At 42.6% G+C, this 26,503-nt stretch overlaps 1 protein-coding gene across 2 annotated transcripts in view; it reads left to right on the top strand.

Annotated features, from left to right (window-relative positions):
* Positions 1 to 26,503, top strand: part of NDFIP1 (Nedd4 family interacting protein 1) — a 53,997-nt gene that overhangs the window by 6,536 nt on the left and 20,958 nt on the right. For both annotated transcript variants that reach the window (XM_077265848.1, XM_077265849.1), the window contains exons 2-4: positions 19,489 to 19,576; positions 22,857 to 22,987; positions 23,913 to 24,000. In XM_077265848.1, coding sequence (XP_077121963.1) covers positions 19,489 to 19,576; positions 22,857 to 22,987; positions 23,913 to 24,000 — 307 coding nt within the window. The remainder of the gene's footprint in view (positions 1 to 19,488; positions 19,577 to 22,856; positions 22,988 to 23,912; positions 24,001 to 26,503) is intronic.

Here is a 26,503-nt window from a genome sequence, read left to right as displayed (position 1 = left end):
TAAATCATTAATAGGATTTTCTTTTGCTGATAGCCATTATTATGTCGGCTATGTATAGATCAGCCAAGTAATCTGAGTGTTCCCTGCCATCTCTTTCAAGACTCTTACTTCCTTAGAAATAACCGACAACAATTAGTACATGTTATCTCTGCTATTACAGCCGCCCATGGAAACACCATACTTTCACAATGATGCTGTCATTACGCCAATTCTTCTAATGCATGGTCTAAAGATCTACCACTCTCTGCATAGCTTTGTGTTTTTTAGCCGTGCTTGCTAGCTTGGAAGGAGTATTGTATGCGAAGAATGCCACGTTCCACACTTACTAAGGTACCTTAATATTCACCTGTTTATAGGAATCTAGTAACTGGCTATCTAGTACCCTTGGTCTATCCAGGCCTTAAAAAGCGATATAATGTGAATGAAGGGCCTAAACCTGATGACCCCTCATCTGTTTCAGGGCCCCATGCATGTTAGATTACAGTTAGCTATTCTCGCTGGCATCAGTATGGGGCTCTCATGAAGTCCCAATTTTAAATGGCCTTTTAGGGAATAATGAATGCTGGGACCTGATTAATTCTTCATGTCTCCGGTGCTGGTACTGCAGTGAAATGTAATGCTTTCTGCTGTATTCCCCTGCAGATTAGAGCTGATTGCCCAGGATCCTAGCATCTTGTGAGGATCTGAATATTTCAGCGTCATGTCACCATCTGTGAAATGTCAGTTTGTTTATGTCATGGGCAATGCAAAACCATGTAGCATCCACTCCTGTAACTCCGCATTGTGATGTTTCTCTGCTATTACCCATGAATATTCGGTTTATTAAAACAAACTTGGTTTTACTCGGAGTCCCTGTGCCCACCAGTGGTCCCCTGCACTGCTTTCAGTGTCAGCAGTGACATTGTGTCGAGAGCCGGGCTGCCCGGTGGTGAGCTTAGTGTTTTGAGTGCGGTGTTTCATCTACATGGGCAGTGCCGCTGAGCTCAGGTGTTGGCTGCAGTGCTGTTGACGTGACGTCAGCGCTGCAGCCATTATCAGACGTCAGGAGCAGCACCACAGGAAAATATGCTCCGGAATTATTATTTCATGGGGAATACCCGAATCTACCAGGGAGACATGCCAGGAGAGCTGACAGGTCCTCTTAACCCCTTTACGACATATGACATAAGTTTATGGGATGGTTGAGAAGGGGTTCCCGCAAAATGACGTAAATTTATGTCATTGCGATCATGCGGACACGATCGCAGCTGGGACCTTGGCTTAAGTGAAAGCTGAACAGGAACTCACCCTGGGCCATTTAACCACCTAAGTGCCACAATCGGTAGCGATCTCAGCATTTAAAAGGCAATGGGACAGGTAAGGGACATCTAACATGGTGTTCGAACAACAAGCAATGTGCATCAGAAACTGGATGTGTAATTTCAGCCAGGTATGTTTTACTCTGAAGTGCCGCAGTATTTCTGCAAAAAACATACATTTAAAAGCCGTCTGAGGATCACACTGCCCGGGTGACTAGTCCAAAAGGCAGGTTTCCGGTGGCTTTTCCTAGCCCTGATCAGCTTGTTAGATTCCCTTTTAAAGGAGCTGTCCAGTGAAAACAAGTTATAACTAGTGTTGAGCATTCCGATACTGCAAATATCGGGTATCGGCCGATATTCGCTGTATCGGAATTCCGATATCGAGTTCCGATATTTTTGGGATATCGGAATCGGGATCCATATTCATGTAAAAAATAAAGAATAAAAAAATATGGATATACTCACCCACCGACGGCCCCTGGCTCTCAGCGGTGCAACAGGCAGCCTCCGTTCCTAAGAATGCAGTGAGTGTAGGACCTGCGATGACGTCGCGGTCTTGTGATTGGTCGCGTGACCGCTCATGTGACCACGACGTCATCGAAGGCCCTTCACTCACTGCATTCTTAGGAACGGAGGCTGCCGGTTGCACCGCTGAGAGCCAGGGGCCGTCCGAGGGTGAGTATATCCATATTCTTAATTTTTTACATGAATATGGATCCCAGGGCCTGAAGGAGAGTTTTTCTCTCCTTCAGACCCTGGGAACCATCCAGGATCACTCCCTATTACGTTCCGATATTTGTGTCCCATTGACTTGTATTGGTATCGGGTATCGGTATCGGTGATATCCGATATTTTTTGGATATCGGCCGATCCAATCCAATACCGATACTTTCAAATATCGGAAGGTATCGCTCAACACTAGTTATAACCTATCCACAGGACAAATGTTAACTTATTGATCGGCCACTGGGACTCCCACTGATCAGCAAAAGTTTTATGCCTTTTAGAATGGAGTTGCAGAGCACATGCTCTACCAAACCATTCATTCTCTACGGGGTAGCTGGAATAAGCGGAGTGCAGTCCCTTAGAGAACAAAACTGCCCCATTCTGCTGATCGGTGTGGATAGATAACGGGTTTACAATGGACAACCCTTCAAACAATACATGGTTTGGGTTACTCAGTGTAGCTTTTATGTTGCGTGACAGCTCAATCTATTTATTATTGTGATTCTCAGATTTGTCATCATAAAATACTGTAAGTTACTGATGTACAACCCCTGGCAAAAATTATGGAATCACCGGCCTTGGAGGATGTTCATTCAGTTTTTTAATTTTGTAGAAAAAAAGCAGATCACAGCCATTGCACAAAATTAAAGTAATTTCAAATGGCAACTTTCTGGCTGTAAGAAACACTAAAAGAAATCAAGAACAAAAAATGTGGTAGTCAGTAATGGTTACTTTTTTTTAACCAAGCATAGGGGAAAAATTATGGAATCACTCAATTCTGAGGAAAAAATTATGGAATCATGAAAAAACAAACATACAAAAAAACACTCCAACACATCACTAGTACTTTGTTGCGCCATCTCTGGCTTTTATTACAGCTTGCAGTCTCTGAGGCAAGGACTTAAAGGGCCACTGTCACCCCCCACAGTTGCTTCTTGCCCAGCGATTGCTAGGAGGAGGAGGCACGATCTGTATATTGTATCCAGAAGCAGTAAGGCGGGGGACCGGGCTGACAGGATGCAACACGCTGTGCGCATGCCCAGGAATCTCAGCCCCGCACTGTGCATAATGCATAACCAGTGCGGGGCTGGGATTCCAAAGGTGGGGGCCGCACTGCCCACGCAAGCGCAGTGTGAAAGCCTGGCTTGGACGGCAGACGGCCAGAGCTTACTGCGCCTGCGCAGAACAGTACTACACAGAGCAGGCGCCAGTTTGAAAACGTAAACAGCGCTGAGGGGGCGGCGCAGAAAGACCAAGAAGATGTGAGTGACGGCAGAGGAGCGTTTCGAGCTGGGGAGGGAGGACCAGCCTACGTGGCTAGAGACTCCAATTATGGCTAAGTATCAAATCGCTTTTTTTGGGGTATACTTGAACCTAAAACTAAAAGAGCCACCTTGTTAGAATGCAGCATTACTGCTGCACAAGGTGGCTCTTTTAGTTTATAACGGCTGGAGGGGGGTGACAGTGGCCCTTTAATGAGTGTCAAACAGTACTCTTCATCAATCTGGCTCCAACTTTCTCTGATTGCTGTTGCCAGATCAGCTTTGCAGGTTGGAACCTTGTCATGGACTATTTTTTTCAACTTCCACCTAAGATTTTCAGTTGGATTGAGATCCGGACTATTTGCAGCCATGACTTTGACCTTATGTGTCTTTTTTCAAGGAATGTTTTCACAGTTTTTGCTCTATGGCAGGATGCATAATAATCTTGAAAAATGATTTCATCATCCCCAAACATCCTTTCAATTGATGGGATAAGAAAAGTGTCCAAATATCAACATAAACTTGTGCATTTATTGAAGATGACAATCTTCCCAGTGCCTTTACCTGACATGCAGCCCATATCATCAATAACTGGAAATTTGCATGTTCTCTTCAGGCAGTCATCTTTATAAATCTAATTGGAATGGCACCAAACAAAAGTTCCAGCATCATCACCTTGCCCAATGCAGATTTGTGATTCATCACTGAATATGACTTTCATCCAGTCATCCACAGTCCACGATTGCTTTTCCTTAGCCCATTGTAACCTTGTTTTTTTCTGTTTAGGTGTTAATGATAGCTTTCATTTAGCTTTTCTGTATGTAAATCCCATTTCCTTTAGGCAGTTTCTTTCAGTTCGGTCACAGGCATTGACTCCAGTTTCCACCCATTCATTCCTCATTTGTTTTGTTGTGCCGTTCCTGTTTTGAAGACATATTGCTTTAAGTTTCCGGTCTTGATGCTTTGATGTTTTCCTTAGTCTACCAGTATGTTTGCCTTTAACAACCTTCCCATGTTGTTTGTATTTGGTCCAGATTTTAGGCACAGCTGACTGTGAACAACCAACATCTTTTGCAACATTGTGTGATGATTTACCCTCTTTTAAGAGTTTGATAATCCTCTCCTTTGTTTCAATTGACATCTCTCTTGTTGGAGACATGATTCATGTCAGTCCACTTGGTGCTACAACTCTCCAAGGTGTGATCACTCCTTTTTAGATGCAGACTAACGAGCAGATCTAATTTGATGCAGGTGTTACTTTTGGGTATGAAAATTTACAGGGTGATTCCATAATTTTTTCCTAAGAATTGAGTGATTCCATAATTCTTCCCCATGCTTGGTTAAAAAACGTAACCATTACTGACTACTCAGTTTTTGTTCTTGATTTCTTTTAGTGTTTCTTACAGCCAGAAAGTTATCATTTGAAATGACTTTGGTTTTGTGCCATGTCTGTGATCTGCTTTTTTTCTACAAAATTAAACAACTGAATGAACATCCTCCAAGGCCGGTGATTGCATAATTTTTGCCAGGGGTTGTAAATAGCCGAGAACCTCCAGTCTAAAATATGGCTGATATAAAGCAGATCTCTGAATTCTGCTAATTGCTAATCATCTATCAGAATCTGCCTCATATAAAGTCAGTGTGCTGGATTTTTCAGCTGGTAGAAAGTAGTCCTGGGAATAACCCTCTTGGCTGCTCTGAGGATATGGCTGAGGAAGCTGGCTTTTGTTTGCATGGTAATCATCTCATATACCTGTAATTACAGTACACACCAGGGATTGATTCCTAACTTCCCCACAGCAGTCAGCACAATGAGGAAATAGTTGATGATTCTATGCGTGAAATACAGTATGCATGTGGAAATGTAGGGAAAAATCCCAGTACGCTTCGCTTTTTTTTTCTTTTTATTTGTTGTGTCGCGCATAAAATACTCTGCTCTGTCTGTAGTCTGCTGTGGCATTTGGCATTTTAACATCTAAGAATCAGTGTAATAATCCGGTGAAAAGTAAAGCATTCAGTTATAATGATGTTACCCAGAACTGAGTGCCAACTGGCACCCACTTTACCCAGCATGATGTTATATTGAGTGTGATCGTTGCCTGAAATGGCAAAATGGATATGGATACACCTAAATAAAATGGGAATGGTTGGTGATATCAACTTCCTGTTTGTGGCACATTAGTGTATGGGAGGGGGAAAACTTTTCAAGATGGGTGCTGACTAGTGATGAGGGAATATACTCGTTACTCGAGATTTCCCGAGCACGCTCGGGTGACCTCCGAGTATTTTTTAGTGCTCGGAGATTTAGTTTTCATCCATTGTGTTGGATTGTCAATGCAACCCTCTTCTCCCACTCTTGACACAATGGTAGCAACACCGCAGAGGAAATGCTAGCACAGGCTTCCAGTATTCGTTGTTTCAGATGCTGCACATCTCGTATCTTCACAGCATAGACAATTGCCTTCAGATGACCCCAAAGATAAAAGTCTAAGGGGGTCAGATCGACCTTGGTCAGTCAGTCAGACCTTGGTGGCCATTCAACTGGTCCGCGATAACCAATCCACTTTCCAGGAAACTGTTCATGTAGGAATGCTCGGACCTGACACCCAAGATGGTGCACCACCACATTATGTAAGGTCCGAGTATTCCTACAATTGACAATCCAACACAATGGGCAGCACTTTGAATACATTTTATAAGTGGTCATAAACTTGTAAATAACTCATGAAAGAATAAAGTTACATTAAAACCCAGCACACCAAGTTTGATGTGTCACATGACCCTCTTCCCATTGAAAAAAAAAAGTTGGATCCAAAATGGCCGACTTCAAAATGGCTGCCATGGTCACCACCCTTCTTAAAAAGTTTTGCCCCTCCCATATACTAATGCGTCACAAACAGGAAGATGATATCACCACCCATTCCCATTTTATTTAGGAGTATCCATATAAATGGCCTACCCTGTACTTTTCCTCTGATTATTCCACTCCTGATTTTGGCACACATATACTGAATGTGTGAATCAAGGGAACTGTAGGAGAAAAGAAGCGCAAATAGGGTCTTATCCGATAGATTCAGAATCTGTTATTCAGAAAACTGCTCACCTGGTGCCCCTTTGACAAAGCATATAAACGTCAGCTGCCGCAAATCCATGGGTCAGGCATTGACAACGTCAGGAACCATACAAAGGAATTTTGTGGATATCATCCGCGCTGCTGAACAAATAGAAGTCCGGACATATTGAAGAAAAGGAATGGTGACTTTATTCAACACATTTTGAAGTCTGTGTATGACTTCTTCCTCAGGAATTACCACATGTGTAATAACTTAAATATTTAAATTTATTCATCTCATAAGGTGCTTGCCAATAAGGATAAATAATTTACATGTCAAAAAATAGGTACACAAACAAAATTATTATTACTAGTTGGCTTGTACGAGATTTTCGCACATTGGTTGTCGGGGGCGCAGGCAATTTCAGGAAAATCAAACTGGTCAAATGTAAATGTATTTAATAATATGATGAACACAGAGAGGTATTTACATATGTAGATTGGTAATACAATAAATTGGTTTGATAAGTAGAGGCTAAAAAAATTTCTTGAGGGTTATGTTGCCACATGCAGGTTATTTTTCTGCAGGTTCCTGAAAATGAATGTTTAAACTGTATTTATTGATCAAATCGTGAATGTGAATGTGTGGTTTGTTTGTGTCTTTTCTTGCTGAAGGGGGCAAGTTTACCTTTCAAATGGTGTATTATTTGTGTGTGTGGGGCGAAGTAATCACCGAAAAAGCAGTGCATGTTTACAAATGTGTTTGCATATGTGACTCACGCAAGCTGGAAAGACCCCAAGGCAAATGCCACCTGCAGGTAATTTGACCTTTGAAATGGTGCATCATTTCTGTGTGTCGGTGGAGTATAAACGGAGCAAGTGTGCGATTGAATAGGCAGTGCATGTTTACAAATGTGTTTGCATATGTGGCTCACCTGCAGTGAAGTGTGCAATCCTCCATTGTGCCTGAAATTGGCTGGGCAAGGAGTTCGGCAAGCTGGAAAGCCCCCAAGGCAAATGTTAGGATTTGTTTGTGATGTCTGTAAGCAGCTTTGTGGTAGTGTGCTTTGGGGTAGTGTGGTGCCACCTGCAGATTTATGGAAATTAATGTTTAAACTGTATTTTGTGATTACATCGTGGATGTGTGGTTTGTTTAGCTATTTTCTTGCTGAAGGGGTCAAGTTTACCTTTCAAATGGTGTATCATTTGTATGTGTGGGTGCAGTATGAACGAGCATACAAAGTAATCACCGAAAAAGAGTGTTTAGAAATAATATAGAAGGATTTTTTACAAAGTTCAGAATTTTTTACTTGTATTCAGTAATGGTATGCTTGGTATCGGAAAAAGTAACAAGAGAAACAGCACTCACCCGATCCTTCTTTCAAAATGTGGTTTTAATCCATAAAATTGGTTACATTGATATTTGCGGAGGTGCGGATGTCAGGGGAGTTTTTTCATGAATCGTGAAGACCTGCTGGACTACGGACATTTCACGCCTTACTGGCGCTTCTACGGGTCCATGGTATGTTTGGTATTGCTCTAACCTCAAGAAATATGTTGCCAGGCCATTTTTGTGCACAATAAACGCCGTAAAAACAAGACACACACAAAATTGTTTTGTTTTTTATCATATTGTCGCACGTGAAATTTTTTTTTCGTTTTTCTGTTGTATGGCAAAATGAATGGTGTCATTCACAACTACATCTTGTCCTGCAAAAAACAAGCCCTGATACGACTAGGTGTAGAAAGAAAAAAGTTATGGCTCCTGGAAGAAAGGGAGGAAACAAACATGGTCGCTAAAAAAAAACCATCACCCTGTCCCTAAGGGTACCGTCACACAGTGCCATTTTCATCGCTACGACGGCACGATTCGTGACGTTGCAGCGTCGTATAAGTATCGCTCCAGCGTCGTATACTGCGGTCACACGTTGCAATACACAGCGCTGGAGCGATAATTTCATGACGTATTTGCGATGTAGAAGCCGTTGGTTACTGTGCGCACATCGTATACAACCTGTGTCACACAATGCAATCATGCCGCCACAGCGGGACACTAGACGACGAAAGAAAGTTTCAAACGATCTGCTACGACGTACGATTCTCAGCAGGGATCCGGATCGCAGTAGCGTGTCAGACACAGCGATATCGTAAATGCATCGCTGGAACGTCACGAATCGTGCCGTTGTAGCGATCAAAATTGCACTGTGTGACGGTACCCTAAGGCGTTAACACTGGCCTAATAAATGTCATTGTTGTAAGCACTTGTGCTTTGATATGAAGACTTCTCTTCTCTAGGAAAAAGTAAATTATTTAATTGCTTAGGCCTCTTTCACACTAGTGACGTGCACTGCACGTCGTTATGCGTCGTTTTGTAGAAAAAACGCATACTGCAAAATTGCTTGCAGGATGCGTTTTTTCTCCATAGACTTGCATTAGCGACGCAGTGCGACGCATTGCCACACGTCGCAACCGTCGTGCGATGGTTGCGTCGTGTTGCGTCGGACCGTCGCCACAAAAAAACGTTACATGTAACGTTTTTTTGTGCGTCGTGACCGTCTTTTCCGACCGCGCATGCCCGGCCGGAACTCCGCCCCCGCCTCCCCGCACATCACAATGGGGCAGCGGATGCGTTGTAAAACTGCATCCGCTGCCACAGTTGTGCGGCGCTTTCACAGTTTGCGTCGGCGCGCCTCAACGTCGCATTGCGACGTGCAGTGCACAACGCTAGTGTGAAAGTAGCCTAAGTTGTATTGCTTTATGCCCAGGTAAGCAGTGCCAGAGGCCTGTGGTGACTACTAAAGCAATACTTACATGAATATGTCTAGAGCTGTATCAAGTTTGGCCTAGTGAGCGGTGAAACCGATTATCTGTCATACTTCCTATGTTTCATGCATAGGTATGGGAACCAGATGTCTGGCTCTCAGCAAATGTGTTTTTGGTGGAAATGATTTGTGCCAGCTATGTTATTTCCATTTCAAAAAGTAACATGATGGCATGTGACCACTGTTTGCCAAAGATTTCCTCTGCATAAATTGCAAACCAAATGGTTGTCTTACCAGAGCCAACTGGAAAGATGCTAGGAAACCAGAAGACAAACCTTTATGAGGACCTTTCATTAATGTTTCAAGTTCAACTGGACACAAGATGTAATAGTGGCAGCAGAGGAGACTAAATCATTGTGGAGATGTTAGGCTGGGGTCACACATGGCGTAAGAAAATACGCCACGTATTATACGTCCGTACTACGGCCGTAATACGGAGAAATGTCCCCAAAATATTGATCCGTAGTCAGGGTGTTTCAGCGTATTTTGCGCATGGCATCCTCCGTATGTAATCCGTATGGCATCCGTACTGCGAGATTTTCGCGCAGGCTTGCAAAACCGACATCTAATGGATTTATGTGCTCAAATGTTAGGGAAAACATATATACAGTATATATATATATATATGTCATTGAGACACATATATATATATTCTGTATTTAGATTTCATTCAGCGCGATATCTGTGAACAGCCGCTAATTCAATTGCCGGCTTTTCATTTCTCCTGCACAAACCCGACAGGATATGAGACATGGTTTACATACAGTAAACCATCTCATATCCCCTTTTTTTTTGCATATTCCACATTACTAATGTTAGTAGTGTGTATGTGCAAAATTTCAGCGCTGTAGCTGCTGAAATAAAGGGTTAAATGGCGGAAAAAATTGGCGTGGGCTCCCGCGCAATTTTCTCCGCCAGAGTGGTAAAGCCAGTGACTGAGGGCAGATATTAATAGCCAGGAGAGGGTCCATGGTTATTGGCCCCCCCGTGGCTAAAAACATCTGCCCCCAGCCACCCCAGAAAAGGCACATCTGGAAGATGCGCCAATTCTGGCACTTGGCCACTCTCTTCCCACTCCCTGTAGCGGTGGGATATGGGGTAATGAAGGGTTAATGCCACCTTGCTATTGTAAGGTGACATTAAGCCAGATTAATAATGGAGAGGCGTCAATTATGACACCTATCCATTATTAATCCAATTGTAGGAAAGGGTTAAAAAACACACACACACATGATTACAAAGTAGTTTAATGAAATAAACACAGCGGTTGTTGTAATAATTTATTGTTCTCCCATTCCATTTCCAGGACCTCGCTTGGCAACATAATAAACGCACAAGATACATACCTTCTGCTGTCAGATCTCGTCCCACGAAGTAATCCATCTGAAGGGGTTAACTAATATTACAGGCAGGAGCCCTGCAAATGCAGCTGTGCTCCGTGCTTGTAATCCCCGGGGAATGAATGAAATGTAGGTCATTGACCTACATTTCCTTCAGTCGCGGTGATGCGCCCCCTGGTGGATGTCCTCATATGACCTGGAGCGTGGGAAAAAGTTCCCAGGCTGCAGTTCATGAGAACATCCAGCAGGGGCGCATCACCGCGACTGAAGGAAATGTAGGTCAATGACCTACATTTCATTCATTCGCTGGGGATTACAAGCACGGAGCACAGCTGCATTTGCAGGGCTCCTGCCTGTAATATTAGTTAACCCCTTCAGATGGATTACTTCGTGGGACGAGATCTGACAGCAGAAGGTATGTATCTTGTGCGTTTATTATGTTGCCAAGCGAGGTCCTGGAAATGGAATGGGAGAACAATAAATTATTACAACAACCGCTGTGTTTATTTCATTAAACTACTTTGTAATCATGTGTGTGTGTGTTTTTTAACCCTTTCCTACAATTGGATTAATAATGGATAGGTGTCATAATTGACGCCTCTCCATTATTAATCTGGCTTAATGTCACCTTCCAATAGCAAGGTGGCATTAACCCTTCATTACCCCATATCCCACCGCTACAGGGAGTGGGAAGAGAGTGGCCAAGTGCCAGAATAGGCGCATCTTCCAGATGTGCCTTTTCTGGGGTGGCTGGGGGCAGATGTTTTTAGCCACGGGGGGGCCAATAACCATGGACCCTCTCCTGGCTATTAATATCTGCCCTCAGTCACTGGCTTTACCACTCTGGCGGAGAAAATTGCGCGGGAGCCCACGCCAATTTTTTCCGCCATTTAACCCTTTACTTTAGCAGCTACAGCGCTGAAATTTTGCACATACACACTACTAACATTAGTAGTGTGGAATATGCAACAAAAAAGGGGATATGAGATGGTTTACTGTATGAAAACCATGTCTCATATCCTGTCGGGTTTGTGAAGGAGAAGGAAAAAGCCGGCAATTGAATTACCGACTTTTCACTAACAGCGCTGCGTATTTCTCGCAAGTCACACTGCAGGTCCGTGTGGAATCCGTATTTTTCGCGCCCCCATAGACTTTCATTGGCGTATTATTTGCGCAGTACGCTGACAAACGCAGCATGCTGCGATTTTGTACGGCCGTAGAAAGCCGTATAATACTGAACCGTAATATACGGCTAATAGGAGCAGCCCCATTGAGAATAATTGTGCCGTATGTAATGCGAGTTTTACGGACGTAGTTTCTGCGCTCTTACGTCCGTAAAACTCGCATGTGTGACCCCAGCCTTACTGAGATGACACTTAATGAGTTACCTATTTCAAAAGGGTTGTCCAGCCTTAGGGTACAAGTCTGCAGTCACTCACAGCTCCTGGCTAGAGGTGTCTGTCCTCGCTCCAAAACACTTGTATTTGGCGAGATCACGCATGTCTAGTCGGCACGTGCCTGCTTGTAGGCAAATCACATACTTGCGGTCACGATCCCTCCACTCCCTCTGCCGGGGAATCTTCATCGTGTGTGTACTCACATAGTGACTGTAGACTTCTACCCTAAGGCTACGTTCACACGTTCAGTATTTTACATCAGTATTTGTGAGACAAAATCAGGAGTGGAACGATCAGGGGAAAAGTATAATAGAATCAGGTCACCACTTACAATCACTGATGTAAAATACTGACCAAATACTGAACGTGTGAACGTGGCCAAAGGCGGACAGGTTTTACTGGAGGTGTGTACTTCTCCCTGTTTGATGCTGGCCAATCAGAAGCAGGCGGCAAACACTCAAACGATAAAAGAACACACTCCAACTATACCTTAGTCCATATTGTGTCGTCACCGCACGGACACTGCCCGAAAAAGCCGAAGACTGCCGAGTGCAGTGAATACTGCCAGAAATTAATGAGCTGCCCCAGAAGCAAATGCGGCCGGGAGACAGTGTGACGGGAGGGCGCGTCGCTGGACAAGTAAGTATAATTATAATGTTTATTATTAATGTTATGCTTTGTTTTACAGCCCCCCCCCTGCCCCATCCCATATCTGTAAAGTCCAAGCTCGGGGGTTCGGACGCAAGTTCGCATGATCTCTGGCCCCGAGCTCGAACTTACAAAAAAAACTCGGGCGAACCCGCCGATACCGATCATCGGGGGGGTTCGCCCATCACTATTAGACACCCAACACAAAGACGTGACTACTGCAGCCACTCACTGTCTGTTATTCATTTATTGCATAACGCGGGATTGAACTGCCTATATTAATATGTTTATCATAATTCTCGCACAAAAGCCCCATTTTTCCATGAGAAAGCGTAATTTTACAGCATTAGTAAATGGAGCAGTGCACAAAAACACTGAGAAATAGAAAAGCCTGGCTATAAATAGTTGGCAAAGCTAATCTCAAGCAGTAAGATATCCCCTTTAAAGAACCCAGCAGGGTTTGGCAGAAATCCACTTAGAGCCGCAGAGTTACTTTGTCCTTTGGCACGTCTCTGTCTTGTTGTGCCACTCTGAAGCAACAAATCTGTTAAAATGTCTCATTAAGGCCCTCTGTTCATAAATCACCAGGATATATCAATGCTATACGCTAAATCTGAAGGGACAATGGAGTAATACTGATTTTTTTTCCAAAATACTATAATTGGTGCAATACCCTTTCTAGGAGTAACCAACCATTATATTGTATATTCCATTGAAATATAAGGCTCCATTCAGACTGGGGTCATGGAATCCATTTGCAACAAAATCCATAACTAATCCATAGTTTTTTTTCCCCAGTAGATTTATAATGGCTCTGTTAGGTTTTTCTTCTCTATTGGATTGCACATAACAGACCATTGCTTCGGAACAACGGGGATGATTTATTTTTTTAAGTCAGTACTTGTGGAGAAAATTGTGGGGACCATCATACTGCCTGAGGGGGGTCTGTAGAGGCTATCATACTTTATGTGGGGGTCTGTGGAGGCTATCATACTGCGCGGGGGGCCATCATACAACCTGTGGAGGTTTGTGGGGTTAAACTGTGTGGAGGAGGGGGGCTGTGGTGGTCATTCTACTGTGTGGGGTGCAGTTGAGGCCTTCATTTATGGGCGTCTGTTAAGACATGGTGCCGTTCACATGTAAAGTGCCATGGAATAAATCTAATATTTAAAGCTGAATGTGTGTGTGTATGTCCGGGATTGGCATCTGCACCGTCGCAGCTACAGCCACAAAATGTTGCACAGTCACACGTCTGGACCCCGAGAGCATCATAGGCTATGTTGTGAGGCTAAATTTTAACCCCGCGCATTCCAATTCACCAAACAATTTTGCCCCTATCTACATAATGGGAAAAAAGTGAAAGGAAAAGTGTTGGAGGCAAATTGACAGCTGCCAGATGTGAACAAGGGGGACTTAAAGAGTGAGTGCGATGGCGCCAAAGAGTATATACCGTACAGTTGCTAACGTGGGGCCCCGACATGGGATACTCACCACACACGGGGATATGAACACACACACAAAATGTGCCACACACTACCACGTGCTTGAACACATATCACCCTCAGCACACATTTCACCACACATACACCAACCTCGCCACATAAAAGTCGAAACACAAAAGTCGCCGCTCAAAACTCGCCACGCGCAAAACTCGCCACATGCAAAACTAGGCTCACGCAAAACTCGCCACACGTGCAAAACTCACCTCATGGGAAACTCACCACACGCAAAACTTGCACACGCGGAAAAATTGCCACATGCACAAAAGTTGCAACACATGCAAAAGTTGCGTCACACAAAACTTGCACATACTCAAAACGCACCACACATAAAACTCCCCACGTGCAAAACTCGCCATGCGCAAAACTTGCTGCACACAACTTGCTACACTAACCTGTCACATGCAACTCGATACACAAAAAGTTGCTACACGCGTGTCGCCACACAAAACTCATCTCACAAAAGTTGCTACATGCATGTCGCCACACGCAACTCAACACACACAATTTGACACATGAAACTCGCCCTAAAACACACACAAGTCTGGTATTATCCTTCAAAAATAAAAATCTGCTTAATAAGCAGACAAACTACAAGAGCAACAAATGTACCATATAGGAAATACGGCAGCTGTCAGTCACATGACCTGTCTATTATGTGTATGTGTGAGCTAATATATACTGCCAGGGGGGAGGGCTTCCTGTTGGCTGGGGATTTATCAGGCTGCCAATTTAGCTTACAAATACTGAGGTAAAAATACTGACCAAATAACGTGTGAACGAGGTCTAATACATGAGGAGATGACATACAGGTACATACTATATACAGGGGAGAGGACACAGGTATATACTATATACAGGAGCAGATGACACACAGGTATATACTATATACAGGAGGAGATGACTTACAGGTATATACTATATACAGGAGGAGATGACATACAGGTACATACTATATACAGGAGGAGATGACACAGGTATATACTATATACAGGAGGAGATGACTTACAGATATATACTATATACAGGAGGAGATGACATACAGGTATATACTATATAAAAGAGGAGATGACACATAGGTATATAGAGGAGGAGATGACATACAGCAGATATATACTATATACAGGGGAGATGACATGCAGGTATATACTATATACAGGGGATGACATACAGGTATATACTATATATAGGAGATGACATACAGGTATATAGTATATACAGAAGAGATGACATACAAGTATATACTATATACAGGAGGAGATGACACATAGGTATATACAATATACAGGAGGAGATGACGTACAGCAGGTATATACTATTTACAGGGGAGATGACATACAGGTACATACTATATACAGGAGATGACATACAGGTGTATACTATATATAAGGGATATGACAAACATGTATATACTGAGGGGAAAATGAGAGGTGTGAGGTGAAAATGAGGGGTGTGAGGTGAAAATGAAAAGGTGTGAGTGCAAAATGAGAGGAGTGAGGCAAAATAGTGGAGTGATCGGAAAATGACAGATGTGAGGTCGAAATGACAAGTGTTGGGGGAATGAGAATGAGGGGCAATGAGAGGAGAGGGAAAATAAGAGGAGTGAGGGGGAAAATGAGAGGTGTAAGGGAGAAAATGAGAGATGTAAGGGGGAAAATGAGAGGCGTGATGGGAAAATAAGAGAAGTGAGGTGCTATAACCACAGATATTTACTATGCCCAGGCAACGCCGGGCTCTTCAGCTAGTGGCGCTATAAAAATGTATAATAATAATGCTGTGGGGTTAATATACTGCGTATTGAGACCTGATACTGTTTGTGAGAGATTGTGTGGTTATCATAATGTGGGAGGCTTCATACAACTGCTTCCACACAATATGATGGCCTCCACACAGTATAATGACTTCCATATTGTATGTGTGGAGCCGAGGTGGGGGAAGTGTCATCATACTGTGTGTGAGGTGGGGTTCTGTGAGGACATCATACTGTGTGGGTGAAGTTCTGTGGCTTCATTATACTGTGCGTGTGTTTGGGGTGGGGGGGTTGGGTATTTGGGTTCTTGTATGTGTATATAAAATTAGATCCAGAAATATTTGGACAGTGATCGAATCTCCATGATATGGGCTCTGCATGCCACTGTTCTGGATTTAAAATGAAATAACTGAGATGCAATTGAAGTATAGATTTTCAGATTTAATTAACGGGGTTGATAAAAAATATCCTATAAAACGTTTTAAGAATTGCAACCATTTTTCTATCCTGTAGTTAATGATTGATTGAAGTCTCAAAGCAGTGGACATCACCAAACGCTGGGTTTCCTCTTTTGGGATGCTTTGCGAGGCAGCTGATTTCAGTTGTTACTTGTTTGTGGGTTTTTCTGCCTTAAAGGGAATCTGTCACCTCATTTTGGCCCTATAAACTGCAGCCACTGCCATCAGGGGCTTATCTACAGCATTCTGTAATGCTGTAGATAAGCCCATGATGTAGCCTGAAAGATAAGAAAAACAAGTTAGATTATACTCACCTAGGGGTGGTCCCGGTTCGGGTCCGATGGGCATCGCAGGTCCGGGTCCGACGCCTCCCATCTTCATACGATGTCGTCATCTTCCTTGCTTCTGTTGCGGCTCTTGCGCAGGCATACTGATTTGCCCTGTTGAGGGCAGCGTAAAGTACTGCAGTGTGCAGGCGCCGGGCCTCTCTGACCTTTCCCGAGGTCTGCGCACTGCAGTACTTTGCTCTGCCCTCAGCAGGGCAGTGAATTACGCCTGCGCAGGAGCCGCGACAACATCGTATGAAGATGGGAGGTGCCGGACCCGGACCTGCGACGCCCATCGGACCCGGACCGCACCGGGCCGCCCCTGGTTGAGTATAATCTAACTTGTTTTTCTTATCTTTCAGGTTACATCGGGGGGCTTATCTACAGCATTACAGAATGCTGTGAGACATTTGAAAGATTTTCCAAAATTGGGCTGGCTTCTTTAGATCTTTTTGCAAAATCTAATCTGGTCTTTCTATTTTTAAGGCTGATTAATGGTTTGCACATTGTAGTGAACCCTCTGTATTTGATCCCATGAAGTCTTCTCTTTATGAAAGACTTAGATACTGAAATATCTACTTCCTGGAGAGTGTTCTTCACTTGGGTGGATGTTGTGAAGGGGTTTTTCTTCTCTATGGAAAAGATTCTGCGATCATCCCCGCAGTGTTCTTCTGTGAATGTCCTATCCTTTTTGAGTTCCCAAGCTCACAAGCTCTTTTTTATTTGCAGAATGTACCAAACTGTTGATTTGACAACTCCTATCATTTCTGTTATCTGTGTGCTTGATTACTTATTATTTTCAGCCTAATGACTGTTTGTTTCTCTTCTATTGAGATCTCCTTTAATCGTATGTTGTGGGTTCACAGCAATAGTTTCCAAATGCAAATACCACACCTGGAATCAGCTCCAGACCTTTTACCTGCTTAATTGACAGTGTATTAATGAGGGAATAGCCGATGAAGCCCATTAAAGAGCTTTTGAGCTTAGAAAAAATATACCTCATATAAATATATGTGTGGTCAGTATAAAGGACTGGCACATGACTTATTCCTTCCAAGGACCATACTAAGGACCAGGGGGCATGCACTACGGGCGGAAATAATGCGATTCCGCCAGATAAATAGGAAAGGGTTCTTTACAGTTAGAGCAGTCAGAATGTGGAATTCTGACCACAAGAGGTAGTAATGGCAGACACTTTAACAGCTTTTAGAAAAAGGGCTGAATGATTTCCTCAATACTTATAACACTGCTGCTTATAGTTAATGTAGTGACAAAAAAAGCGGTGGAGAAAGGTTGAACTTGATGGACCTACCGGTAGGTCTTTTTTTCAACCTATGTAACTATGTAATTGATTATATAACTGTATCTTGAATATGCTTTTGTAAACGGCTAAAATACCAAAACTTGTGTCACTGTCCAAATATATCTGGCTATAGCTAGATATATATCTCATGCAATGGTGGTAGAGCTCTTACTTAAAGGGAACCTGTCACCTGAATTTGGCGGGACTTGTTTTGGGTCATATGGGCGGGGTTTTTGGGTGTTTGATTCACCCTTTCCTTACCCGCTGGCTGCATGCTGGCCGCAATATTGGATTGAAGTTCATTTTCTGTCCTTCGGAGTACACGCCTGCGCAAGGAAATATTGCCTTGCGCTGGCGTGTACTACGGAGGACACAGCATGAACATCAATGCAATATTGCGGCCAGCATGCAGCCAGCGGGTAAGGAAAGGGTGAATCAAACACCCGAAAACCCCGCCCATATGACCCAAAACCGGTCCCGCCAAATTCAGGTGACAGGTTCCCTTTAAAGCAAATGTGCTTCTGTTGTAATGTGCTGTTCTACTGATTTCCTATATATAACATCTTTCCTGTGAAACGATTCGCACATTGGTTAACAGGCCTGGCAGGCACGAGGACAGGGTTCTGTCTCAATGTGCAGTTAGCTTTAAATAGGGGCGTTACTTATTATGTAATATAGAACAATAAACTTTTATACGTGAAGCTGTTTCAGGATTCATAAAATATATATACGGCCCGTACTATTGTGCGCCGCACATACAACAGTCTGGTTTTCCTTGTGCCATTTTGCAGTGTCTTTTTTTTCTCATTAATATTTATTTATTTATGTATTTATTTAATGACCCCGGTAATATTTCTAAAATCTACTTTCCAACATTGCTTCCAAACACTCACACAGTTTGGAAAGCCGGTATATTGGAGTGCCCCATCCTGCTCCATAATATGCTGCCTCATTTGTGGTGGAAATGGATGAGATTAGATAATGTAAGGGAAGAAGAAAACATATTCCTGATATACAGCTTTTGTTCTGTTAAGTGCACTCAGATGAAAGGCTAAGATTACTGAATAATACATAAGATACTGTAGTTCTGCAGGGAAGAATGGGTTAAGTGCCAATGCTGCTATTGCTTTTAAAGAGAGCTGCTCTGTAAAAGCATCATATCACCAACAAATACCAATAGAATAGAACAAAAATAACATGCAATCATACATTTAGTGCTCTTATTTCTACTATATGTTTCATACAAGAATTTGGACCCTAAGTGGTAATCTTGGGGCTGTGTATATAGAGGCCTTGTATGATAGTATGTGATTAAGACCAGCAGTACCCATAGGACCCCCATGACATATGATGGAGTCCGTCGGGTTATGCAGAGGTGGCTATTTCACGGGGTCCTGTTTTAAACCATAAAATATGATCGAACCAGTAACGGAAGTACCAAACAAGCATGATGTTCGGTCGTGACATGATGCTTCAAAGGAAATTTCTGTTCCTTATGCAGCTATTCAGGTGTTGTGGTGGCCTTCATTATCCTGTTATGTCTCTTTCAATGCTTTTGTACAGTCATTTGTGTAGGTTTTAGTCCTTACTGATGTTTCTAATCACAGTTACAGAATGAAGAAGAACCCGTAGAAAGTCCCCAGGCTTCCGCAGATGCTCCCCCTCCATATAGCAGCATTGCTGGAGAGAACGCAGGTGAATTCATTTTTTTCCATTATAGGAACTGTGCATCATAATGTGTTAAAAATGTGTTTAAAAAGGAAATATTGAACAGCACTAAAACCAATATTTCCTCTGTTATGCAGGAAACATACACATTAGTATCAGTACAAGCACCGTTGTACTCAGACCAGTCATCTGTTACTGATCTTATCTGACTACCAGAAGACAGATAATAGTGTCAGTTTAAACTCAAGTTTCCACATTTTTTTTTTAACCGTATAGATTACATTAACTTGCTAATGGTTATTCGCAATTTATGCGATATTCACATTATCGACCTTCATTGTGTAATTGATGTGTCAAATACCTCTGTCGAGAATTGAGGCTCTCATGATCCTGTCTAACCATACTGAAAACGGATGATTACACGTGTGCACGGTCACCGTATAACATTTAGATAATGTTGAAGATATAGAAAGAAATACTTTAGCAATTTAAACCTAAAAAAAAATGATTCTCCATTCAAGATATGTACCTTTTAAGGGTTAACTTGGTTCATTCTAGCATTAGTATTACTCACCGCTACGTCCATCCATCCATGCAGAAGCGTCTATTAGGCCACGTTCACACGCTGCGGGTTCCTCTGCGGGTTAATCCCGCAGCGGAATTGAAAATCTGCAGGGCAAAACCGCTGCGGTTATCCCTGCAGATTGTTCCGCGGTTTCCGCTGCGGGATTACTCCTGTACTATTGATGCTGCATATGCAGCAATATGCAGCATCAATAGTAATGTAAAAAATAATAAAAATTGGCTATACTCACCCTCTGACGTCGCGATCTCCCCGGCGCTGCAAGCGGCTGTGCCGACAAGGACCTTCGTGACGTCACGGTCATGTGACCGCGGCGTCATCACGATCATGTGACCACGACGTCACCACAGGTCCTGTTCGGCACAGCAACTGAGACCGGACGCCGCGGGCAGCGCTGAGAGATGAGTATAGCTTTATTTTTTATTTTAATTCTTTTTTTTACACCCAAATATGGTTCCCAGGGCCTGGAGGAGAGTCTCCTCTCCTCCACCCCGGGTACCATCGGCACATTATCCGCTTAACTTCCCGCAACGTGGGCACAGCCCCATGCGGGAAGTTAGCGGTTCAATGCATTCCTATGGGTGCAGAATCGCTGCGATTCTGCACCAAGAAGTGACATGCTCCTTCTTTTTTTCTGCAGAAAATCCGCGCGGATTTTCCACAGAAAAAAAGGATCGTCGGCACAGCGGGTTTTGTTTTCCATTAGGTTACATTGTACTGTAACTGCATGGAAAAAGGATGCGGACCCGCAGCTGCAAAACAGCTGCGGGTCCGCAGCAAAACCTGCAGCGTGTGAACATAGCCTAAGACACCTATCCATTACTAATCCTATAGTTACAGTATATGGTAAATAAACACAAAGCTAGAATAAAGTATTTAAGGCTGGTTTCACACTTGCGTTTTGATCTGCAGCATTTAAAAAAAAACGCATTTGGTGAAAAAACGCATGTAAACGTGGCAAAACGCTGCGTTTTTTAGACGCATGCGTTTTTGCATGCAGAAAAAAAACCGCGGCATTTACATGCGTTTTTTCCTGCGTTTGCGTTTTTTAAACGCATGCTGAGAAGTGTGTAACAGCTGCCAACCATCAAAATCAACTAGAAAACCCACTAAAAACAGAAATAGCTAGGGTTAGGGTTAGGGTTAGGATCCCTAGTAACCCTAGGGATCCTAACCCTAACCCTAGGGATCCTAACCCTAACCCTAACCCTAGGGATCCTAACCCTAACCCTAGGGATCCTAATCCTAACCCTAAGGGTTAGGATCGTAACCCTAACCCTAAGGTTTAGGGTTAGGATCCCTAGTAACCCTAGGGTTAGGGTTAGGGTTTTCTTGTTTTTCTTGTGTTTAGAGTTAGGGTTAGGTTTAGGGTTTTCTTGTTTTTTCTTGTGTTTAGGGTTAGGGTTTTCTTGTTTTTTCTTGTGTTTTTCTAAAAAAACGCATGCGTTTTTAACGCAAACAAACGCATGTGCTTAAAAACGCATGCGTTTACATAGACAGCAATGCATTTTTTGCCGCAAATAAACGCATGCGTTTTTTTGCGGCAAAAAAACGCCGCTAGAAATTACTACGTTGCATTTCTGCAAATGAACGCACGCGTCAAAAAACGCATGCGTTGCCGAAAACGCGTCAAAACGCACGCTAAAAAACGCATGCGTTTTTTAATGTTAAGTATAGGAAAAAAACGCATGCGTTTAGCACTAAAACGCTGCAGATCAAAACGCAAGTGTGAAACCAGCCTTATTTGAAATAAAACAAAACACACATTAACTTTTTTATTTGAAAATAACAAACACAGTTATACTCACCTAACGCCTAATTCCACTGAATCCCTTGTCTCCTGTAATAAAACAAAAATAAAAACAATATAATATCCTTCACCTGTCCATCATTCTGTTCTATGCCGTAATCCATGTCTGGGGGATAAATAGTTTTCAACCTGCATGGTGCCAAGATGCGACCGTCCAGGCTGAGAACCACTGACAAATGATGAAGAATTAGCTGGGTAGAATGGCAAAATAAGCAATTGTGAGTACACAGTGCTATATGATGATTGCAATATAGTATGGGGATAGAAACTTTTGTGGGAGTGCTTCTTTAATTATACTTAATCTCTGTACTGTAACTATACTTTCATAGATCTGTAATTGGTCGTTATGACTGCATTTCCATGTGCGATTGGTGCGCATTATGATCACCGTACATACAATCATATTTACCAGTTTATTTATATTCCCATTACATATTTAGACCAGTATATTCATTCTAGCACTGATTTTTTCATGTTAGTCATGCTACCATTTGATTTAACTCCATTTATTGATCACGGTTGTGTTTAGATTTATCTAATCATTCCCTGATGATCAGATCACCGTAAATACTGTGGACAACTATCAACTATACAATAAACTTACTCTGGTTTTCTGTGAACTTTTGGTTATATTGGCTAAAATGTGACTTTTTTTGGATCATAGAGCTAATGTGAAAGCTGGGTTCCTCCTTACCTATTTTTAAATTATATCTTAATAAAAACATGTTTTTTGTTTTTTAAGTGGGTGATTTCTTAGTGAGTCCAATGTGTTTTTGCTATAGTTTACATGATACATCTTAAATTGCTTGCATCTCTTTATCGCTTGGCAGGAATTTACTAAAAATGTGCATTTTGAGGATATTTGTGTAATATGTTTTTATTCCATCAGTGTGTTTTGTTTTCTTTCATTACAGCATTTTTTGACTATAAAGATGAGCCAGGATTTCCAAAACCACCGTCGTACAATGTGGCAACATCGCTCCCTAGCTATGATGAAGCAGAAAGGACTAAAGCAGAAGCTACAATACCCTTGGTTCCTGGAAGAGTAAGTCTTCTGGTCTAATGCTTTATTTTATTCACCTCAATTTGTGGAATTTTAAATGTTCCACATAGCATAGATTACAGGGATTTTCCCGCAGCAAAATTAATTTTAGTCAACGCTTTGATCAATAGATCTGTGAATAATATTACGTTCCACAATTGGATGTGTTTACAGAAAACTGTTAATGTGTTAATCTCTCAGAAAATAATCAGATTATTATTCCAAGATCTATTCATTCAAATGTATTTTGTTCCCTTTAAAGGGAGTGGCTTAGAGAAGCCAAACATGCGCTAGATGAATATTAAAAACATACTGATGTCTAAATATTCTTAAAGTGAACACGTCGGTCATTTCATACTGCCAGGATAAAATACAGAGATTCCTACAGTTTGTTTTTCTCTAAAATGCTGTGCCGATTCAGAGAAAGCGCAGATGGAGAAACTAGTCGGGCATGGTTAGAGTAGTCCGGGCACAGTGGTAAGTGCCTGCTGGGTGGGTCTATCTTCGCTTGGTTAGATTGACAGCTGTTCCATTATTTGTGTGTAAGAGAGACCTCTAAAGTAAGCCAAGCTGAGTGGGAGAAGCCGGGCGTAGCCATCCAGTGGACTCGAGCCAAAACCTAGACTCCTTTCCCCATGCCTAGCTCATTTCTTATGCTGTAAAACATAGCTTTCTGTATCGAGAGAGCTTTTTGTACGGAAGCTGGCTCCTTGGACGAAAAACCTCTAACACTCCTAGGAAGTTGCACACTATATTTACACCTACAATATTTCCAGTGCTGTAGCAGTTGGGCCAATTTCATTCTTGTAAAGTCAATCATTTTTATGATAAATCTCTCCCATTGTTTTAATGTTTTTTGTTATCCTGACAGTCAAGATTTCTTCCTTGGATTATCACTTTGTTCTAATATGTGACTTTTTGTGTACAGGATGATGATTTTGTGGCGAGGGATGATTTTGATGATGCAGACCAGCTCAGGATAGGAAACGATGGAATTTTTATGCTCACATTTTTCAGTAAGTATATTGACTAAGATGTCATATACCCTTTCTTTGCAGCTGCCTTTGCTTTAACCCAATGCAGACATTACATCTCTTCCCTCATTTCTGTCTATCGGCCTAACCGACCGCTACACTCTGCAAATGACTTTCGACTAACCTCTGTACTTATCTGTACCTCCCACTCCCGACTCCAAGACTTCTCCCGTGCTGTGCCAATGTTCTGGAATGCTCCACCCCAAGAAATTAGGACCATCCACAACATGCACAGTTTTAGGCGCTCCCTCAAAACACATTTGTTCAGAGCAGCCTATCACGTTCCCTAATCAAAGTCATTTTATGTTGTGTGTGTAGCCCATTCACTATTTCCACCTATCCCGCACCCCCTGAAGATGGCTGGACCTTCATTGTAAATACATCATTGTAAATACACACCTGTACTTTGTATCTCCCCACCTCATTGTAGATTGTAAGCTCTCACGAGCAGGGTCGTCTTATTTTGCTTTAATTATTGCATTGCTATCGTTATTACTTATGACTGTTGTGTTTAAAACTGCTAAACTGTAAAGCGCTGCAAAATATGTTGGTGCTATATAAATAAAGATTATTATTATATGTTGGGTGCAGATATATGGAAGTGACTCGCACATTGCAAATGTTGCCTGTGTTCCTCTCACTGCTATTTAATTTCTTAAATGCTGCTGTCAGTCTTTGACGGAGGTATTTAGGCACGTGATGGTGCCGGGGCGTCCAGTACACCTCCCTCCAACCATGTGATTTTAGGGTGCCGATGGGTTTCTGAAGTGCACCTTCACTGACATGTTGGTACTCCTTTTGAAGACCAACTAACTAGACTGATTTTGCGTTAGACTGCACTATTGCCATATTGCAGTGCATAGAACAAGCTATCAGGTGAGTGCTGGTTCAAAAAATAAATAAATAAAAATGAGAAAAAAATATATAAAAATAGCAAAAATTTGAATAGCCCTCATTTATCCCCTCTAGAAATAAAAATCGCACCTCCACCTAAACGAAAATAAAAGCAACCAAAACATTGGGCCCGATTCATCAATACAAGGCCTTGATGAGCAGGTGTGCTGGAGTTGGATGCTCCCGATTGAAGAATTCCATGCCAAAAATGTTACTGGAGTGAGATTTGTGGCAACGATGCCGAAGTCCCCGGGTAACCAGGGTAAACATCGGGTTACTAAGCGCAGGGCCGCGCTTAGTAACCCGATGTTTACCAAGGTTACCATTGTAAATGTAAAAAAAAAAAAAACACTGCATACTTACATTCCGGTGTCTGCCACGTCCCTCGCCGTCAGCTTCCCGCACTGACTGTGAGTGCCGGCTGTAAAGCACAGCACAGCGGTGACGTCACCGCTGTGCTCTGCTTTTACTTTACGGCCGGCACTCACAGTCAGTGCGGGAAGCTGACGGTGAGGGACGTGGCAGACACCGGAATGTAAGTATGTAGTGTTTTTTTTTTTTACATTTACAATGGTAACCAGGGTAAACATCGGGTTACTAAGCGCGGCCCTGTGCTTAGTAACCCGATATTTACCCTGGTTACGAGCGAACACATTGCTGGATCGGTGTCACACACCGATCCAGCGATGACAGCGGGAGATCCAGCGACGAAAGAAAGTTTCAAACGATCTGCTACGACGTACGATTCTCAGCGGGGTCCCTGATCGCAGTAGCGTGTCAGACACAGCGAGATCGTATGTATATCGCTGGAACGTCACGGATCGTGCCGTCGTAGCGACCAAAGTGCCACTGTGAGACGGTACCCTTAGACAAGCTATGGTGTCCCACCCCAGACATGCCCCCATCCCACTCAAATTTGCCCACTTTGGCAGAGCTAAGAGAAACTGGAGTGAAAATGCCAAAAATTGCAAGATTGTATCTCAACTTTGAGTTGCGCTTTAATTTTGCAACTTTGCAAAGCTTTTAGGCCAGAATTCTGGCATGAAAGTTTTGATTAATCGGACTCGTAGTGGGTAAGACAAAATGGTATAAAAAAACGTCAGTTCATCATGCAAAAATAAGCTCTCACACAGCTCTATCAACTGAAAACTAAAAGTTACAGATCTGGTCATTTTTATTTCCCATACATTTTAACTTTGTAAAAGCAAAACAGCCCCAAATTGGCAAAGGTGCATACTTTTTACCTTTTCACCCCACTTGGAATTTTTCTCACTTTTCAGTGCAGAACATGGTAAAATGAATAGTGGCATTCAAAAGTACATACAGCTTGTTCCCAAAAAAACAGCCTGGCTATAACGGTGGAAAAATAAAAAGTTATGGCTCTTGTCAGAAGGGGAGGAAAAAACAAAAGTGCAAAAAATATCAAAAGTGGCTGAAGTGGGGAGGGTTTAAAGAAGTTTGTGTGTTAAAGGAGTATTTAATACCAACCTGCAGCGGCAGTTTGGGGAAAGTCATCAGCTGACGTCACCTATCTCAGGTAAAATCAGCAGGGGTCCCATCCACTGGACCTGTTGCGATCATGATAGATAGT

The sequence above is a fragment of the Ranitomeya variabilis genome, chromosome 5 (genome assembly GCF_051348905.1).
Source record: "Ranitomeya variabilis isolate aRanVar5 chromosome 5, aRanVar5.hap1, whole genome shotgun sequence".
Taxonomy (NCBI): domain Eukaryota; kingdom Metazoa; phylum Chordata; class Amphibia; order Anura; family Dendrobatidae; genus Ranitomeya; species Ranitomeya variabilis.
This window is presented reverse-complemented; position numbering and strand designations above follow the sequence as displayed.